At 34.2% G+C, this 20,203-nt stretch overlaps 1 protein-coding gene and 1 long non-coding RNA gene across 5 annotated transcripts; one reads left to right on the plus strand and one right to left on the minus strand.

Moving 5' to 3' along the window:
* On the minus strand, positions 1–5,290 carry LOC113722511 (uncharacterized). Of its 2 annotated transcripts, none has more exons than XM_072061662.1 (2): positions 1,237–5,290; positions 1–518 (listed from the first exon to the last, which is right to left on the minus strand). In XM_072061662.1, exon 1 carries the CDS (start codon positions 5,036–5,038, stop codon positions 1,691–1,693), a length of 3,348 nt encoding a protein of 1,115 aa, XP_071917763.1. In that variant the 5' UTR covers positions 5,039–5,290; the 3' UTR covers positions 1–518; positions 1,237–1,690. The 2 variants fall into 2 exon arrangements, with proteins under 2 accessions (XP_071917763.1, XP_071917765.1); XM_072061664.1 differs by lacking the exon at positions 1–518 and having other exon boundaries at positions 1,108–1,413; positions 1,616–5,290.
* A 2,743-nt stretch (positions 5,291–8,033) lies between these two features.
* Positions 8,034–17,027, plus strand: LOC140013070 (uncharacterized). 3 transcript variants are annotated; one of them, XR_011820146.1, is made up of 4 exons: positions 8,725–9,226; positions 10,285–12,354; positions 12,441–16,463; positions 16,691–17,027. It is a non-coding gene; the product is annotated as an uncharacterized lncRNA (long non-coding RNA). The 3 variants fall into 3 exon arrangements; XR_011820147.1 differs by lacking the exon at positions 8,725–9,226 and adding an exon at positions 8,034–8,287 and having other exon boundaries at positions 10,285–16,463; XR_011820145.1 differs by having other exon boundaries at positions 10,285–16,463.
* Positions 17,028–20,203: the final 3,176 nt, after the last annotated feature.

The following is a 20,203-nucleotide window of genomic DNA, read 5'->3' on the forward strand; positions in this document are numbered from 1 at the left end:
TTACATGTGCAGATGAAATTAGCCAACAAATATTGACGTTAAGATACTTCATAGATTCCAGGAAGACAGGATAATACAACAGAAAATGGAAATCATTCTGAATGTGTTATTTCCCTCCCTGCCCCTTCTATGCTGACACATAAATATGGATTTGAAGTTCCAACACTGAGAAAAAGGGTCCCAATATAGAGAATAGAATAAACAATGTGTGTTTAATATGATCTGCTTTCAGTATATACTCATATAGAAGGGTGAACGAGTGACCATTTTTTGTTGCCCTCCTGCCACTTCAGCAAGCCAATAGAGTCCACGTCTATTATAAGTATAGAAACTGAGCTTAGAAGCTCAATTTTTGTTCTGGTTTCTTCACTTCATCTTGCTGAATCACAATTACAGATTTGGGTTGTGAAAAACTGTGCATTTTCCTCTGTGATTATACACCGACTGGAGCATGTGATTTAGGTTACTTGAACATGATTTTACTATCTTCATATTTTCAGGCAGCGATAAAATTATACCTGCATTTTGTCCCATCAAGCTAATAGCTGTATCATGAAAGCAACAGATAAATACAATAATATCATGTCATGCTCGAAGTATTGGCGTATCAATTGGCAGAATAGAAGAAAAGTCAAACTACAAAGTACATCTAAATATCTGGCCTATTCTAATGGAACCAGAGATTGGCATAGGACTCTTGACAGCACATATACGCGCATTTTATTTTCTTTTTCTTTCAAGAACTTCTGGATTTAGGTTATTGGTCTGCAAGTCTTGTTCAGATCCACATGGGTTCTCGTTTTGATGAATTGCTTAATTATTTTAGGCAACAAAAGTTTAGGCAAAAAATTTTGGGCAACAAAAGAAATTTAAAGCAGAGAAAACCTTCTTAAGCGATTGTAAGTCTGAGCAACAAAACTATAATTTTTAAAATCATGACTATCATTTTCCAGTGGCTAATATGAGCCAAGTGTAGATCTATATCACTATTCAACCAAAGCCCAAGGACACACTTCACTGGGACAAATATCTTCAGGCTATGAAGATTATGACACAAAGAACCAGAACCCAGTACATCTACTAGAAATAAGACTGAAAATGCAGATAGACAAGAAAACAGTTTTTGCATATTACATCAGAGAATTAAGGTGTATATTTTACAGGATCAGTTATTCATAATGGACAGAAACCATCAAAATGTACATCAACTTTATAGTTATGACTGTGCAGTAGAACCTTTCAAGGCATTGTAGCTGAATCAACAAATAGAGCCAGAACGAAGCTGTATGATTTGACTGCAACAGGATGAAATCATAACACCCTTGTAACCAGTAATTACTCTTCAAATCCTGTACAAGTATACTCTTCAAATCCTGTACCAGGAAGAAGCTGTACAAATATACTCTTCAAATCCTGCATCGATAACACAAGTATACAGATAAAACAAACTTTAAATGAGATGAAGTCAACCTAGCAAACTACATCACTTAAGTAGAGTACACATATCTATACATTCAATCAGAACACAAGAAGTAATGTCCTTTTAATTGTTTCCTTGTTGGTGTACTGATCAAAGGTTGCCACGATGTAAAGAGACTCAAAGGAGCCGCAATACCTTGCAGCTGTGTCCCCAGGGATGGAGATGAAAAGTAAGCTACATAAGCATCGCCTATAAGCATGTAATCTGGACTTAGTTAGGTAGCTGAGCAAATGTCCCGCTGTTAGGGCTACATCCCCCAACCATCATCTTCTCAAAGACTTCATATGCTCCATCAGGGTTCCCAGAGATGCTATACCCTCTAATGAGAGCATTGTAAGTGAAAACATTCGGTTCAAGACCTGCTACCTTTAGTTCTTCATACATCTTTCCTGCTTCCTCCAACATTCCCAGAACTCCAAGATTGAGAATTAGAGAATTGTAGGTATATAGGTTAGGAGAAATTCCTCTGCTGCGCATCTCACTAAAAAGAGCCAAAGCTTCATGAATTTTTCCCCATCTTCCAAGTCCGTTAATCATAAGGTTATAAGAAACCAAATCGGGATCAAGGCCAGATGACTTTAACTCCTCAAAATAGTAAATTGCATCTTCCACCTTTCCAGCTATGCAAAGACAATCAACAAGAATGGTGTAAGATTTCAAGTCAGGTCTTATTCCCTCCCTAAGCATTCTATTGAAATATGAAATTGCATTTTCCACATCCCCTGCTTTACCAAATCCATTGATAAGGATGTTGTATATAGCAGAGTTAGGTAGACATCCATAATCAATCATTTCCTCAAGCAATTTCTTTGCTCCATCCAAATCTTCAAGTTTGAGAAGACCATCTAGAAGAGGACCATATGTGCAGGGAGTGGGAGAAAAGCCTCCACTTACCATATCATAGTATAAATCTATGGCCTTGTACACGTCACCAGCCTTAACAAGACCAGAGATGAGTATGTTGTGCGTTACGGTATCAGGCGTACATCCTCTATGATGCATCTCTTCATACAATTCAAAAAGTTCATCAATCATTCCTGACTTCGCAAGATAATCAAGCAACAAATTGTATATGGAAACATCAGGAGCACAACCAGCCTTTTTCATGTCCATGAAAAGTTCCCAAGCCAATTCTTTATGATGAAATTCAAGAAGCCCATCAATTAGGACACAATGTATTTCTAGTGTCGGTAATATCCCAAATGACTTTTTGACTTTCAAAAACAATTTATGAGCATCAAGGACTTTCTTTTGCTTGCACTGAAATTTAATAATAGGTATCATGATCGATTCATTTTTGCACAGACAATCAGAAAGTAACTTTTCCATAAATGAAATGCAGTAATGCAATTCAGCTTCACAAATAGTTCCTTCCATTAGATTTTCCCAGAAAGATCTGTCTAACGTACTTTCAACTTGGTGAGCAAAATCCTTGACAATGTGAAAAGCATCATCAATCAAACCCTCTTTCATGATACCAGGAAGGAGAGTGCACAAAGTTACAGAGTCAGGGTACAACACTTTTCTCATTTGATGGTAGAACCAGAATGCTTCCCTCAACCTGTTTTCTTTAATTAACCCAGAAATGATTGTGTTGTACGTAAAAACATCAGGATAGCATTTAACTTCTGTCATTTGATAAACTATCTTCACAGCTGAGTCAACCTCATTATTCTTGCAATGACAATCCAAAACAGTATTGAATGTTATTGTATTGGGAGGACACCCACGTGCACTCATGCTGTCGAATAACTGAAAAGCTGCTATATGCTTGCCCTCCTTTCTCAGTCCAGCCAACAAAGTGTTGTACGTGACAACTGAAGGAACAAGCTGCATATCCTTCATTCTGCTGAACATTGCCCACGCCTCATCTGGACGATCAGCCTTGTAAAGCATGTCAATTAAAGAATTGACAATGATAACATCTGGATCACAGCCAGTCTCAATCATCTCATTCAGTAACTGAACAGCCTCATCAACTTTTCCTGCATTGGCAAAGCACTTTATCATCATGTTATACGTGATGGAATCAGGTACAAGTCCACTCCTTTTCATTCCATTAAAAGTATCTTTTGCCTCCTTAAGCCGACCCAATTCTGCAAGGCCATACAGAGATGCATTGAAAGCGACAACATTTGGAGCAATTCCATGAGCTTTCATCTTCTCAAAAGTTTCAAGAGCCTTGTCAGTTTGACCTAATTTTGCATAGTGGTCAATGAACAGGATATATGTGAATGCAGTATGCTGCACGCCTAATGATTCCAAGCTACCAAATAGCTCAAATGCCTGATCAGACCTATTTTCTCTCAGAAGGCCACCAATCAAGGTATTGTAAGTGTGTAGATTAGGGGCTAGTCCTTTCTCCTTCATGGTTTCCAAAGTGGCAAATGCTTCATCAACATTTCCCACTTTGCACAAGGCATCAATAAGTATCGTGAAAGTAACAACATCCCCTTTATAACCATCAGCTTCCATTTTACACAGATATTCCCTAACAGATTCCAGGTCTGCATGATCAGCAAATTTTTCCAGCAATGTGATGTAAGTTACATGATCAGGTTTTTGCCTTCCACATTTCATCTTTGCAAAAACTTCTTTTGCAATGTCAAGCTTTCCAGCATCACAAAGAGCATCAATAAGAACTGTGTAAGTCACTACATCAGGCATACAACCCTCCTTATCCATTTTTGTAAGAATACCATATGCCTCATTGATCTTACCTGCCCTTCCCAGTGCCCTAATACAAATGGTGAAAGTATAAACATTGGGTCTCAATTTTAAGCTCTCCATCTCATCCAACAACCTCATGACTGTTTGTGTATCCCTTCGCTTCCCACATGCCACCATCAGTGCTGAGTAGGTTTTAAGACTAGGCTTAAGCCCTTCTGAGACCATCCTTCTATATACCCATAAAGCTTCCCTCCAAAACCCAGCTTTAAGAACCAAATGTATCAATCCATTATACGAGTAGGCATTCAACACAAACCCTGCTTCTCGCATGCTCTCAATAGCTACCACTACTTCCCGAATCCCTCCAATTATGTTAAGACTTCTAAATATAGTCAAGTAGGTATTCAAACTCCTATATATTATCCGCTTTTGCATCAAATCAAACACCACAGCCATGTCATTTATCCTTTTATGTACCCTCAAAAGCTCGAGCATGTAATTGCATGTCTCTGTATTGTGAACTACAGTAGGCAATTCAGCAACGGATTTGAAGAAAGAAAAGGCTTGATTTGGGTCAGATTTTGACTTCAAAACCGCCAAAACTTCCTCAGGAGACATACTCTTTTTGGGTTTTCCATTGACAACGACAACATCATATGAACTTTTCATTCCAAACCCAGCAAAATCCACTTGCTTTTTCATGATTTTCTTCCACCTCAACATAGACCCACATGGGAAAAGTCTCGAAGTTCCAATCTTTGTCCCTCCTAAAGGCACATTGTAACTTAAACCGTATGGTTTGGTAACAGTTGGTATAGCCTCAGTTGCACCTGTGCAACTGAAGTTACTACAACAAATTGTTGAGGAGCAGACCAAAATCACAGCCATACAGGAATTATGAGACGAAATTCAAGAAACATAAGAGTGGTGAAATGCAGGGGAAATCATAGCAAAAATATACTAACTTGCATGACTATTATATATTTGTTGAATTGCTTAAGAACGAGCTGATAAGTAGTAGAAATTTTAAAGGTGGGAAACTGGGAATTATCTGCTTACCGATGTCCTTGAATGTGTGTGTGGAAACTTTGAAGCACTCCAAAGAGGAAATATCTTCGAAGAATGGAAGTTTGTTGCTGTAAAATTTAAGAAGTGGACGTTATTGTCATTGTCAAGTATAATATCCTCGAAAATAGTACATAAATTGTAAAAAAATAAAATAAAATGTTATTTGCATTTCATTTTTTGTCATTTGCACTCTCACTATTTATTTTATTATATAATGTAATAAATAAAAACTATACGATTAAAATGATAATGAGAGTATGATTAACAAAAATTGGAGTGCAAATAATATTTTTCAAAATGAAAATGCAACAATTCTAAAAATATTCATATAGTTAAAAGTTATAAATAATCAAAATGATAGGGCAAGTGACTAGAAATAAAATAAGATAAGATATCAAATGCGAAATTCTATAAAGGCCATTTGTGTCCAAAACAAATGCATGTCATCTTTCGTATTTGTAAATGTTGATGTAATCTTTGAAGGGGATTAAAAGTTTCTGTTAATAGGGTTGAGTGAGGAAAGTAAAATTAAGGAGGTTCTATTTATTTATTTATTCATTTTAGTTTAAGCGAAAAAGTTCGAACCTAAAGCTATTACTTACACTCCCGTCATTCGAATCACTTGACTCATCCCTCCTCCAATTAAGAAGACCGGTTCGAGGGAGTAAAACATTATCAAATCTATCTTCAGTTTAATGTTTTTGGTAATTCAATACAAAGCAAACTATGAAGTAGCTTTAAAATCTTTGTTTTTTCCTTTTTTGGATTAATTCTATTTTGCTCCCTTGAACTTGTATCACTTTCTCACTTTACATCCTAAACTTTAATTTTAGATATTTTGCACCCTAAATTCTTAAATTTGTCGCATTTAAATCCAATCAATGATTACATTCACAAAATTAACGTGATAAAGGGCAATGAAATTTAATAATAATGTATCGTTTTGTTCCAACTACGATTGTTTAACTCTTTTGAACTATTTTTAGCATATTATCATTTATTCATATGGTCTCAATACTAATATTGTTAGCAAAATTAACGAGATGAAGGATGGTGCAAATTAATGATAATATATTATTTTATTTTTGTTATCATATCATAGCACCTTTTGATTACTTTCAGCACATTATTATTGATTTATTGGAACCTCTATGTGATTAATTTTGCAAAAATTGCTGCTAACTGGTTTTAAATAGAACAAACTTGAGAGTTCAAGGTATAAAATGTCCAAAATTGAGAATTTAGAGTACACGGTTTTTTAAAATTGAAGTTTAGGGTGTAAGATGAGAAAATGATACAAGTTCGAGGATGCAAAGTAAAGTTTGTTCTTTTTTTTCTCAATTAGTATAAAAGTGAAGACAAATACTTGGTTTGTTTGTATGTCAGGGGGCTGTTTGGAACCTTGGTTTTAAGCCAAGTTTGTATTATACTAGTTTTTTAACAACTTTTACTACAGGAACCCCCAAAACTTATCAAAATTTTTAACCTACATACTTTAAAATTATCTAAAACACTAAAAAAAATCCCTTTCCCTTTTCTTCTTCTTCCTCCCCCACCCCAACCCAACACCACCTCCGTTGCCGGTCACCACCTCCGCAACCGGTTCCGGCGCCCATCACCTCTTCCGGTGCCGATCTTCTTTTTTTTTTCTCCCTCCCTCTCCCCCTCTTCCTCCCCTGCCATCCTCCCCCTTTGTCCGATTTTGATCCCCTCTCTTTTTTTTTCTCCCTCTCTCTCTCCCCCTCTCCTTCCCCACCACCCTTCCCCTTCCCCTCTAGCCGATCTGGTCGCGAGACCAGATCACACCGGGGGAGGGTGAGGGTGGTGGGGGAAGGGGAGGAGAAGGAGAGAAGGAAAATTGGAAAAAAAAAATTTTCCTGTTGCTGCTTCGGGCGAGGGAAGGGGGATGGGGAGAGGGGAGGAAAGGATAAAGAAGAAGTTCAAGATGAACAGCAACAATAGGAGCAGCTCCGCAGCTATAAAGCTGCCATCTCCAAATGATGAGGAAAAGAAAAGGAGCAGCGGCTCCATCAAACCTGTTTCTGTCCACGAGCCCAGTGATTTCCGTAGTAGTACTAGTAGTAGTAGTAGTAGTTTTGGAAATCGGAAAAGCTGGAGTTGCAGTTCCACTAAGGCTGCAGCAGGTGAGGCAGAGGGGTGGTGGGGGAGAGGGGAGGAAAGGGGTGGCGGGCAGAGGGGAGGGAAAGGGGAAAGGAAAGGGAGGAAGGAAAAGAAAAAAGAAAGAAAGAAAAAAGAGTAAAAAGAAAAAGAAAGAAAGAAAAGGAAAAGGAAAAAAAGTTTTTTCATCTCACAAAAGTTTTTCTACAACTTCTACAGTGATTTACAATAAAGTTTTATACAAACACTCAAAAAACTCACCTTCCAAACGGGGCCTTATTTGCAAAAATTTTTTTACTTATATCATAAACACATTTTTTTAAACACCTTTTTATATCCCCAACCGATCTTTTTTCTCATGTATATTATATCACAAAAAGTACTACAATATTGGTCATAGATATCTTCTATGGAGGATTAGCTTTTGTGGTTATATCTTCTATGGAGAATTAGTTTTTCTCCCCATATGGGTTGAATGGATGTAAGAATGGCATCACTAACCTTGAAATTTGGGTCTGTTCCAAAAGCAAGAGAAAGGACTAAATGCAAAAAGTCCCTATGAACTTTTATAGCTGTTGCACAATACACTTCAAAATATGTTTATAGGCACTTTGCACTCTAACTCTACTGATACGTTACCACTGAAATGACAACTGTATCCTCAAGTAATAATTGAACGGACAAAAACACATTTTTGGTGGGTACCCATTGTGACGTGTGGAGCAGAAAGATGCAAAAGGATATTTGTTTAGAATTAGGGTAAAAGAAAAGAGAGAACTAGTTCTTCATAACCTCCATTCTTGAGTTTGCAAAAATTTTTGCTTTTTTCTTACGATCGATGAAGAAGCAAAGGGGAATCACAATAGAGGCACACCAAAAGTGAGAAAATGACACCTTGAAGAATCTAAATCATGGTGGAATCTTAATCACTATAGAAATTCAGCAAATCAGGTAATATGCAAAGCCTTACTTTTTCTTTCTTTAATCAACTTTTTACCTTTTTGTGTGGATCTGCTTGTTCGTACTTGTAGTTTGGGTTTTAGAATGTGTATTTCTATGGTCGTTGTGGAATATATTATTGCATGTGGTCCTTATGTTGGTCTGCTGCCGGGCTGATTGTGACCATTTTTTGTTTTTTGTCATTTTCATGCAATAATTTGGTTGTTCATAGGTTTCTTTACAAGATTATATTATGTTGAACATGGGTCATTTTTAAACTAATTTTTACCGAGTACTATATGTTAACTAAGTAGTAATGGTGTTTTTATGGTCCCTCACATGTATTATTATATTGTTGTCTCATACCAGTGTGGTCATTGCAGTTGAAAGATATGTTCTCATTAAAGTTGTTAAACAAACCGAGCTATTCGTTAGCTCGACTCGCTTAGACTTGTTCATGTTCGATAAGGATTCGTTCAAAATTGTATATGACTCGAGTATGAACAAATATTTTGACTTGATAAGTAATCGAATGAACACGAGCGTGTTCGCGAGATTAAACGATCGTTTGTGAACATGGGCTTAATGGTCATTTCATAAAATTTAGGGTTAGTATTGTTACAATTTTTATCCTAATTCCTATCCTATTCCAGTTGTTCCACTTTTCTCTAGCCTTTATTAGCTCGTATAGTCCAACTTCACAAAGTTGAAAGTTTCTGATCTTCACTTCTTCCTAATTGCCGACGCTGCTTGCCACCACTACCACATGCCCATCAACCACTGTCAAGTTCGTCACCACCATTGTCTCGTCACCACCAAACCTTCCTAAATTTCTCTTTCAATTTCACATCACCAAACCTTCTCCTTTTAGTCTTCTACAAATGGCCATGATCCTTATTGCCACCAGTGTCATCACTGAGAGTCTGAGGTGCTTAGGACTATCTCTCCAAGGTGTGTTAATTTTATTTGCTTAAAACTTTGATCTTGTTTAGCTCTAATTCATTGAATTTTAGATTTTCCAGTCTTAATTTTAGGGATGCTTTCTAAACTAGATATTGACTATTTATGTTATTTTCTTCTCAAATGTCTTTTGACTTCAAGAACTAAATCCTGGATCCTCTATGATGCTGGTAACAACTAAATTATTCTCATTGTTGAGCTTAAGAACCACAGAAAAATCTTGTAAATTCTTTTGCCCATTATGATTTTCTTCTTGTTGCCTATTTTGTTAGAATTTTCGAAAATTTAAAATTTTAAGTTAGATAGACATGCAATTCAAGTTGCCTATAAACTCATGTCATTAATTTGTAACTTCATTGAAGACGAACCTAAATACAAAGTCTAGTAAGGTTTGATAGTGAAAATCTAGTCAATTTCGGGATATCATAATAGGTAAGGACCTAAATATAAAGTTTAGTAAGGTTTGACACTGAAAATCTAGTAAAGTCTCATTTATCAGAGGAAGATCTAACCACGTCTCACGTGTTGACTATTTATGTTATTTCCTATTCAAATGTCTTCTGATTTTCGACCTCAGGTGGTTTTTTGTTAAAAATACAAGTAAGTGGATATTTTTATTTGTATTTTCTTGAACTTTAGAATGAGAGCTCAATTATGTATTTTTATCTTTAAGTTGAAACTTTAGTTTCTGGAGTGATTAATAGTTTAATTCTTTGTGTTGTGCTAGAAGATATCGAATTCATTATTATTTATCAGTTAATAGCATCTTTGTTAATTTGTTAGTAAATAGTACATATTTTTGTTGGATTAATCTTTTATACACTAATAGTGTATACACTTTCACCGTTAGATGTATGATAAATAATCCGAATTTGAATTTGAAACTCAAATTTTGCATATATGTCGTGCATCCAATCGTGATAGTGTATACACTATCAGTGTATATAAGATTTACTCATTTTTGTTTAGCTATACTAATATAGTTTGTTTAATCTTTCATTGATTAGTAGTTTCAGTTTTCTAATTATTCCTTTTCCTATTGCAAGTAGGGTACGTCAAGTTCCCCTTATAGTTCACATCAAGGCGCTTCCACAAGTCCTAGTATGGATCCTAGTAATAAAGGTATGATGCTTGTCGTTGGTGATGAGATGCATGAAGTTGTTGAAATTCAAATACTTGCTGAAAATAAAGAAAAAATGACTAAACCATTTCAAAAGAAGACTAGAGCATTGAAATATAAAATATGGCATGACATGGATTGAGAAGCTCAAACTGATGGATGAATTAAAGTAATATGTAAGCATTGCAAAAAGGCATGGAAGATGAATACTAGTGGTACCACAAATACTTACAATAGGCATTTGAAGAATTGTCTACAAAAGAAGCTGGAAGATGAGGGAAAAAAGAGGATGCAACAAAAAGTTCTATCTTTCACAGCAAAAACACCATTGGATGGCATGATTTCAATTACAAACTTTAGATATGATTATGTTAAGGTATGGGAACTTACATCTCATATTATTTTGGCATATGAATGTCCCTTTACAACCTTGGATCATGAAATTTTAACAAGTTCATGAAAGTTGCTTCTCCATATTATATAAAAATTAGTAGACAAACTATGAAGAAAGACTGCATTTCTACTCATGAATTGGAAAAGAAGAAGTTGATATCATTACTAAAGGGGATCACAATAGATTTATGGAAATCAACCTAAAAAATTCAGTATATATGATCGTAATTGGATACTTTATTGATTTGAATTGGGTGCGGTAAAAGCATGTATTGAATTTTTCCCATATATTGGAGTTATTATAATTGATCCTCTTAACAAGTGTTTTATTCAATAGGGCATTAAGAATAAAATTTGTAACATTACCATGGATAATGCTTTGTATAATGATGTGTGTGTTTGGAGGTCAAAAGAAGACTTTTCGTTGAGAAAACAATTAAATGTTGAGGGAAAACACTTGTATGTTCATTGATGTGTATATATACTTAATCTTTTGGTACAAGATTGTCTTAGTCAAACAGGAAAAACGATTGATACTGTTGGAGAGGGGATTGAGTACCTAAACATTCAGAGTCTCACCTCAATGAATTCAACAAGATAAAAAAAAATAGCTTTATTTGTCTCCAAAAAATTGATTCAAGATTTGTCCCACACGTTGGAATGGGACATGTTTGATATTGGTTTCAGTTATAGAATTTAAATATGTGTTTTGGAGATATACAGATATTGATCTGGACTTTCATTATGTTCTTAGTTAATATGATTGGATGAAAGTTGAAGAAGTGTGTCAATTTTTTGATATTTTCATGAAATAACTAGGATGATTTCTGGAAGTAAATATTCAACTGTCAATATTTTCCTACCAGAACTTTATGGAATTAAGGAGTTTCTAAATAAAAAATTTGTGAATCCTTCTAACCACATTAGAGCCATGGTTGCAAGCATGGCTTCAAAATTGGACAAATATTGGGGTGAAAGTAATATTCTACTTTTTTTTTAAGTGTTATTTTAGATCCAATATATAAAGTTGTACTCATTGACTATGCTTTTCCAATTATTTATAGTAATGAAGTAGGTCTTAGAGACATTGCTAAAATAAAAGAGGTTTTCATGATCTTTATAATGAGTATGCTTCTTCGATCGCTTCATCTTTTGTTAAAAAAGTGCTTCTACCAAAACACAGAAAAACTAAAAATAGTTATGCTTTTAGTTTCAGTTCTATGGCGGTAGAAAAAATTGGAAACAATGTGTTAACTGACAAAGTTAAATTTGAAATGCATGTGAGTAGCAAAGAAAAAATATCACCAAAATAATCAAATTTAAATATTTATTTGAGTAAAAAGAGATACAATAGTGCTTCAAGTGTAAATCTAGATGTCTTGAGTTGGTGAAGAGACGAAAGACAGAGATTTCGAGTGTTATTAAAGCTAGCTGTTGACATATTATCTATTCCAGAAATGTTGTGGTTTCAGAATCTACTTTTAGTGCTAATGGTAGAGTCATTGATGATCGTTGTTCTTTCATGTCCATTGACATAGTCCAGATGTTACTTTGCGCTAATAATTGGGTTTGAAATTTACATGGACTTACAAGAAGTTATTCAAAGGTAATATGTCATATATGTTATGTTTCCTTGTTTCTCTAATTTTTATAAATCCACCATCTTTATATAATTTTAATTTTTTTTGGTAGAAATCGTCGAGTGTTAAGGACTTGAAGGCATATGAAGAAGTTGTACTCCCAAATTAAAAGCATGCAGTTCACTGTACTCATTTTAAATTCTAAAGTTTCAGTACTTTTGATTGGTTATTTTGAAGTTTTCAATGTTTTTATTTCTTCTATATCCATATGTGATGTGTGGTTTTCTTTAAATAGTTATTTTGAATACTAATTATTTCAAAATAGACTACTTGCTTGATTAGTCTATCAATATAGACTACTAGATTGTTCTACATTCTCTTTGTTGATTGGTCAACTTTTATGGCTAATGCATTGTATTCTTTGTAGAGTTTTGGGGGGAAAAATACTTATGCATCTATCCACCTGATTGTTTTCAAGTACAAAGAAGTTGGCCCAACCAAAATTTCTTTGCTGTAACTGATGCATAAAGTGGATGGATGAACTACATGAAGTAGTTGTTAAATTGTACTTGACTGATATTTGGACTTTAGTCTTCCGAAGACAAATTGCTTTGTCTTGTTACTTTGCTAATTGTCTCTATGTTATATTGTTATGTAGTTAATGAATGATGGGATTCATGAGAATGACTTAGTGATTTAGTTGTTTATGAGGATGATTTATATGTCATATTTTCATTTTATGTAGCATGACAAGATTGGATTAGTGGAATTTAGGTTGTTGTTATTTATTAATAGTTAATAGTTAATACTATAGACAAGCAAATTGTATCTATTTTATGAGACAAAGGGTGTGAATTTGAACATCTCAAGCCTATTCAGGAACGGCTCATTTGTGTTAAACGAGTCGAGTTCGATCTTGAACTCGAATACATATTTTATTTAACGAGTTGAACATGAACACAGATTTGGAGTTTGATTATTATCAAACAAACATGAGCCTTGTTCGAGTAGTTTAATGAACAGAGGTTAAACATGAGATATTCAGTTTGATTCGGTTCATTTACAGCTCTAGTTCTCATTCGAAATTCATTATAGGGTTCATTTTGTACATAATCCAAGACTAACATATGTGGGTGGGAATATAAAATATTTCAATAATATTTACCCAGATTTTATGTCTAGATTTGAGATTTGGGGGATGTTGAAAGGACTACAATTGCCTATAAAGGTTTGTTATAAAATGCTAGATTGTGAATTTGCCTTATTAAATAGTAAAGCTTCAGTTATGGAAATCTTTAGGATGTTTACAGATGAATCATACATTCGTATCCGTGTTAGAGAGATCAATGATAATGGGGATAAGTAAGATGATAATGGAGCTGTAGGTAATGTCAATATGAATGCTAATAAGGGAGCTTAGAATGGTAATGGTGGTTTAGGGGCTAGTGGGGTGAATGATAATCTTGAATTAGAGGTTGACCACGATATAAATGAATCAGAAATAGAATTTGATGAATCATACACACCTAAAAGTGAGCAATCTTCTGAATATAACTTAGATTTTGATTTTTTCTTAGATGGGGACACATTAAGTGATGGCTGTGATATTGGTGATGATAATAGTGAGATAGACAATAATATTAACTTAGGAGAGTACCAACAATATGCTAAATTAATTAGTGATGAGTATAGACCCTTTGTTGAGATTAGGAAAGAGGGTAAATTTTTGGAGTATGAAAATATTATTAATGCTAAAGTACTAAAAACTGCTATTCAATCCTCTGAGGATGAAAATAGAGAACAATTTCTTGAGTGATATGAATTAAGGTGGGCCTCATTTTCACAACCACACATATGCTCAGGAAGGCAATTTAGATGTATTCCATCCTTAAAGGTTTTGAGTTGAAGTTGAAAAAAAATGATAGTAACAAAATCATTGCAATATGTAAAAGAGAATGTGTTTGGAGGATATATGCAATTTATTATAGGTAGACTAAAGCATTGCAGGTCAAGAGCATAATGAGCAACCTTCATAGGTGTCCTTAGTCTTTTAAGAATGTTAGTGCATATTCTAGATGGTTGGCCAAATGCTTCAAAAAGGAATTGGCTAATGATCCGGACTAGAGACTTAAGGAATTTCGAAAAACGATTAAAAGAAATTTTAAATTAAGAGTTTCTAGATGGAAAGTGTATAAAGTCAAGAACCATGCTCTTTTTGAAATGTGAGGGAATCATAAAAAATAATATTCTAGACTCAGAGATTATTGTACAATCATTATGCTGAAAAACCCTAGTTCTACAGCTTATGTAATAATAGAAGTTGTTCCAGTCTCTGTCAATCCTTATTTTAGAGAATGTTTGTTATGTTTAGGGCACGAAAAAATGGATTTACCATTGGATGTAGATTAGTTGTTGGTTTAGATGCTTGCCATCTCAAAGGAAGATTTGGGGGACATCTGATGCAAGCTGTTGAGAGAGATGGAAACAATCAGATGTATCTTATGGTAATGACACATGTGGAATCTGAATGTAAGGAAAGCTGGCATTAGTTTCTAGAACTTCTGACTACTCATATTTGTTCACTGTCATGAATTGTGTATTAATTTCTGACAGACAAAAGATAAACTTACCATTTATTTTTTTCAACATTCATATTAGTTTGTTACTGCCGTATAATTAAACCTAATTTGATCCATGGTGTTGCTATTTTGTAAGGTCTAGTAGAGACAATTGATGTGTTGTTTCCTGGGGTGGAACATGGGTTCTGTGTTAGGCATATATATGCCAATGTCAAACTCAAGTTTAAGGACAAGGCACTAAAAAATATCATGTAGACTACTATTAAGGGCATATGAGCCAGATAGTTGGACATAAAAATGAGAGAACTCCAAGTTGCTAATAAAAAATATATGTTCAATCCAAGATGAAAGTATGATCTTTTGAACAACAACGTTAGTAAATCCTTTAATCGATATATTAAGGAGGTAAGGGAGGAGCCAATTTTTATCTATGTTTGAAACAATCAGAAAGCTTATCATGTGTAGATACTAAGAAAAGAGAGAATTCATATCTAAGGTCAAGGGAAAATTTTGTTCAAGAATTCATGACAAGGTGGAGAAAATTAAGGCACAAACAATGGAATATGAAGCTATTCAATTTCGTCAAGGCATATGGGAGATCGCATCCTATGTAGGGCACAAATTATTAACCTGAATGCAAGAACTTGTACTTATAGAGAGTGGAATATAACTGGCATTCCTTGTGTACATGTATGTATAGCAATTATAGATTCTAATTAAGAACTAGCAGACCATGTCCATTCATACTATAGTGTAGAGTACTACAATAGAGCTTATAAGAGTATGGTGGTTCCTATTCCAGAAGATAGTCTATGGATACAAACAGGTGGACTACCTATTCAGCCACCAAAAGTAAGGAGAAGACCTAACAGACCAAGAAAGTTACAAAGAAAAGGTGCAGATGAGCTTGTCAATGGTAATGTGATACCCAAAAAAGGTACTATAGCCCAATATAGCAACTGTAATAAGCCTGGTCACAATGAGAAGACAAGCAAGAAACCAAGATAGGTTGTGTATAATGCCTTAAATTATGTTTAATATTTTTTTTAATTAGCTTATTTATTGGTTTGGTCATTTCTGTAAGGTAAAGATGCTACTAGACAGCATTCTACCACTCAAACAAATAGAAGAGGAGGTATAGCCCCACCAAGAAATGTTGGTGGAAGACTAAAAACAATTAATCTAGTAACACAAAGAGTAAATCATGCTAATGACAGTGGTTACGGAAAAGGTAATGGAAAGGGTAATGAAAGGGAAAGAGGTAATGATAGGAGAGGGGAATCATCATCTAGAGGTGGGGAAAGAGGGAAAAGAAGGAGAGGTGCATTTTCAAGATGTTCTCCATCACTTTTTGGATTTGGAAATTGGAATGGTATTAACATGTCTGATGGCAGAAACTTAGTTGAATTGATGTGGTGACCTAATATTATCTTAGTCATTATGTATGTTTTTATTTCATCAATTTTAACTTGTATTAATGTCTTTCTTATTAATGGCAGGTGACTTAAAAGGCCATGCAGCCTCAAAATAGTACTGAAACTTGGACAGCTCCAATGGTAAGTATTTCAGCTGCATTTTAGTACACATTTGCTTAATCACAGCTACATTTTAACAAACTAATGTCCTATTTAATTAGTAGACTAATAATCTCCTGATTGGAGATTTACAATTGAGTGCTAATACCAATGCTAATCAAGGTACCATACCACTACAGTTCATATACAATTCACATGCAATGTAATGTAAATATACTTGACCAATATCTTGTTTTCATTTGTACTAGATCCAAAGGCATTCAACAAGATTTGGTGATCTTTTGTTCTCCAGTCGATTTTCTTGCACTAGGACATATGTGCATCAACACTCTTGGGTATCACCTAATGAAGGTTTGTCTAACTATTAGGATGATCATGTAGCTCGAAAAGGATATATTTCTCTTTTGTAATGAATACATACTTTTGAAGGGTTTAGACAGTTATGGTCTTTTTTTGTTTGGTTGAATACTATGATATGATATTTTGATACTTTGTATTAGTACGGTGAAAGATGATCTTCCTGGTGGTTTATACAACATGCTTTATAATATTTCATTAATGAACTATGGAGTGGATTATGAAGTTTCTGCCTTTATTCTTTTTATTGTTATGCTGTTTATTTTTTCCATATTGCTTTTTTTTTCTAACATGAAACCAGCACTGTGGTGCTTTTTACAATAAACCATAATTTTGTACTAACTTAAAGGTTCATATTACATGGTGTTCATGGTAGGAGATACACTTGTTCCTTTTTCTTTTCTTTCATTACAACAAGTACCACTAGAATAAAAAAGTGCAGCTTCCTCCCTTTGGAGTCGATTCTTCTTCTTTCTTTAAGAGCTTCTTAATATTTGGCCACGGTTTCTTACAATGATTGGATTATAGCTTTCAATTCTTCACATTTGGCTACCAATTGGTCATTTTGAAGCATACTACAAACTCTTGCACCATTCACTCTTTCATATGCTCTTTGTAGCTGCTCATTTTGTTGCTACAGATGGTTCGTCCTTACCTATATTTCTTCCATTTGGCCATGAAAATATGCTCTAATTTCCATTCCTTTTTGCATGTTTCAAGTTTCACCCACTTAAAATACCCGCATGCATTAGCATTCTATTTACAAAAGAATCCAGAATAAGTTGCTGTTATTACCTTTGATTCACTGAAATTGTAGTATGTTTGGACTTACCTAATAATTAGAACATCCTAAAAAATTTTTTCTTGGATTGTGAATGGTCCATGAAGTGCGTAAATGTACTATTCTTCCGCACCTACATCTTCAGTTGAAATTTGTTGCTTGAAATGCATTGCTTGAGCTACAACTATTAGGACTGTGCTTCATGTGTGTAAAAGACTATGCAACATCTGTGAAAGAAGAGGAAATAAAAGAAGAAAAGCTGTGAAGAAAATGATATTAAATGAAAAGCATGATAGGTGATGATGGGTGGAGATAGCAATTTATAGTCGTTTGGAAGGAGGGGCAATTTTACCAGGAAATTTCAATGAATAGAGTTTGTGAGACGCACGCTTTGTTTCATTGTTAAATCTGTGAACGACAATTTTCTTAAGGTACAAAGTGTCTATAAACATACTTTTGGGGTATATTGTGCAACAGCTATAAAAGTTCATTGGGAGGGAGGGGGTTTTACATTTAACCATAAGGAAAACAAATGGGTGTTCGAACTGTTTTTTAGCCATCAACTAGCATATAGCATAGGACCCACGTACTAATAGTGATAGGTTAAGAACGTAAAATGGAGTTGTCCAACTATGCCCCATTGATTGCGGTCCATGGATGAAATGAAAATTCAAAACTTAAAAAGTGTAACATATGAAATATATAATTTCTATATTATGGCAACAGAATAATAAATATTATCAATACAATTGTGTGCAAAAATTTTTGAAAGAAAAGTAATTGCATACATGAAGTGATGGCAAGACTACGAACGCATTATGTTACTAATTTTGACAACAAAGCGACAAACAAAATAGTTTCATAAATTTCAAAATATGGATGGATTAACTTCTTGTAAACTCGTATTTTTTTTTTATATTTTTTATATTTTTTCCAAATATGTTACTACTTGCTTTTTCTTAAACATTATACGTATAACTAATATAGTATTAATAATGAATTACATGTCAAATCATGTTGGATTATTTCTAGTGATAATTAATTGTATATGAGTACATCCTAAATGAAATTTTTTGCATAGATTCTTTAGCCTTTTTCATATTTTATTATGTTATAAATTGTTATAAAACTAATAAAATAACCTACTATAATATCAAGTGAAATATTGGAGAAAGAAGTAGAGAAAGAAGTAAAGAAATGGAGAGTGATATTCTTATATTCCAATAAGATACAAAAGTCATCCCAAAGGGTGTCAATGTACCTCTATATATAGGTACTACAAGATTAAAGGTACATCAATTCTATTAAACACCCACTACTACAATAATATGAAGAAACCTATGAAACGGTTTCTCCACTACATGAATAGATTTATGGATTGTAACTTCTATACATAATATAGTCATAAATCATGAATTAATTCTCTTGGAAATACAAAGGGACATTCACATTTTAGTTGTTTCATAGCACTCCCCCTTGGATGTCTACTACACAAAGAATATGCATCGTTAAAACCTTACTAGAGAAAAACCCATCGGGACAAAAATCCTAGTGAAGGAAAAAGAGTACACTATTCTTGTGTATTAATTTCTCCCCCTGATGCAAATATCATTTGAGATCTTTTAATCGTCGCATTCCAATACTCTTCACCAATTTCTCAAATGTTGCAGTTGGGAATGCCTTGGTAAATAAATCCGCCAAATTATTATCTGATCGGATTTGTTACACATCAATTTCACCATTCTTTTGCAAATCATGAGTAAAAATTTTTTTTGGTGAAATATGCTTTGTCCTATCTCTTTTAATATATCCTCCTTTCAATTGGGCTATACAAGCTGTATTATCTTCATATAATATAGTTGGAGGATTTTCTTTTTCGGAGGATAACCCACAACTCTTTCGAATATAGTGGGTCATTGATCTTAACCAAACACATTCTCGACTGGCTTCATGAATTGCTATTATTTCAGCATGATTCGATGAAGTGGCGGCTAATGATTGTTTTGTAGATTGCCAAGAAATGGTTGTACCTCCATATGTAAATAGATAGCCAGTCTGAAATCTTGCTTTATGCGGGTCAGATAAATACCCAGCATCAGCATAACCAACCAATTCGGATTTGGATTTATTTGAATAAAATAAACCAAAATCAATTGTTCCTTGGAGATAGCGAAAAATATGTTTAATGCCATTCCAATGTCGTCTTGTGGGTGAGGAACTAAATCTTGCTAATAAATTCACTGCAAATGATATATCCGGTCTTGTACAATTAGCAAGATACATTAGTGCACCAATTGCACTGAGATATGGTACTTCAGGATCAAGTATATTTTCATTTTCCTCTCATAGTCTAAAAGGATCTTTATTAGGATCTAATGATCTGACGATCATTGGGGTACTTAATGTATGTGTTTTATCCATATAAAATCGCTTTAATACCTACTGGGTATAAGCAGTTTGGTGGACAAAAATTCCACCTTTCAAATGCTCAATTTGCAAACCAAGGCAGAATTTTGTCTTTACAAAATTTTTGATCTCAAATTCTTTCTTCAAATATTCAACACTATTTTGAATCTCTTCAGGAGTTCCAATCAAATTTAGATCATCAACATATACAGCAATT

Source organism: Coffea arabica, chromosome 8e (genome assembly GCF_036785885.1).
Source record: "Coffea arabica cultivar ET-39 chromosome 8e, Coffea Arabica ET-39 HiFi, whole genome shotgun sequence".
Classification (NCBI taxonomy): domain Eukaryota; kingdom Viridiplantae; phylum Streptophyta; class Magnoliopsida; order Gentianales; family Rubiaceae; genus Coffea; species Coffea arabica.

Excerpts from the sequence above, each read along its gene's own strand:
- LOC113722511 (XM_072061662.1), bottom strand. The coding sequence starts at position 5,038 with ATGGCTGTGATTTTGGTCTGCTCCTCAACAATTTGTTGTAGTAACTTC.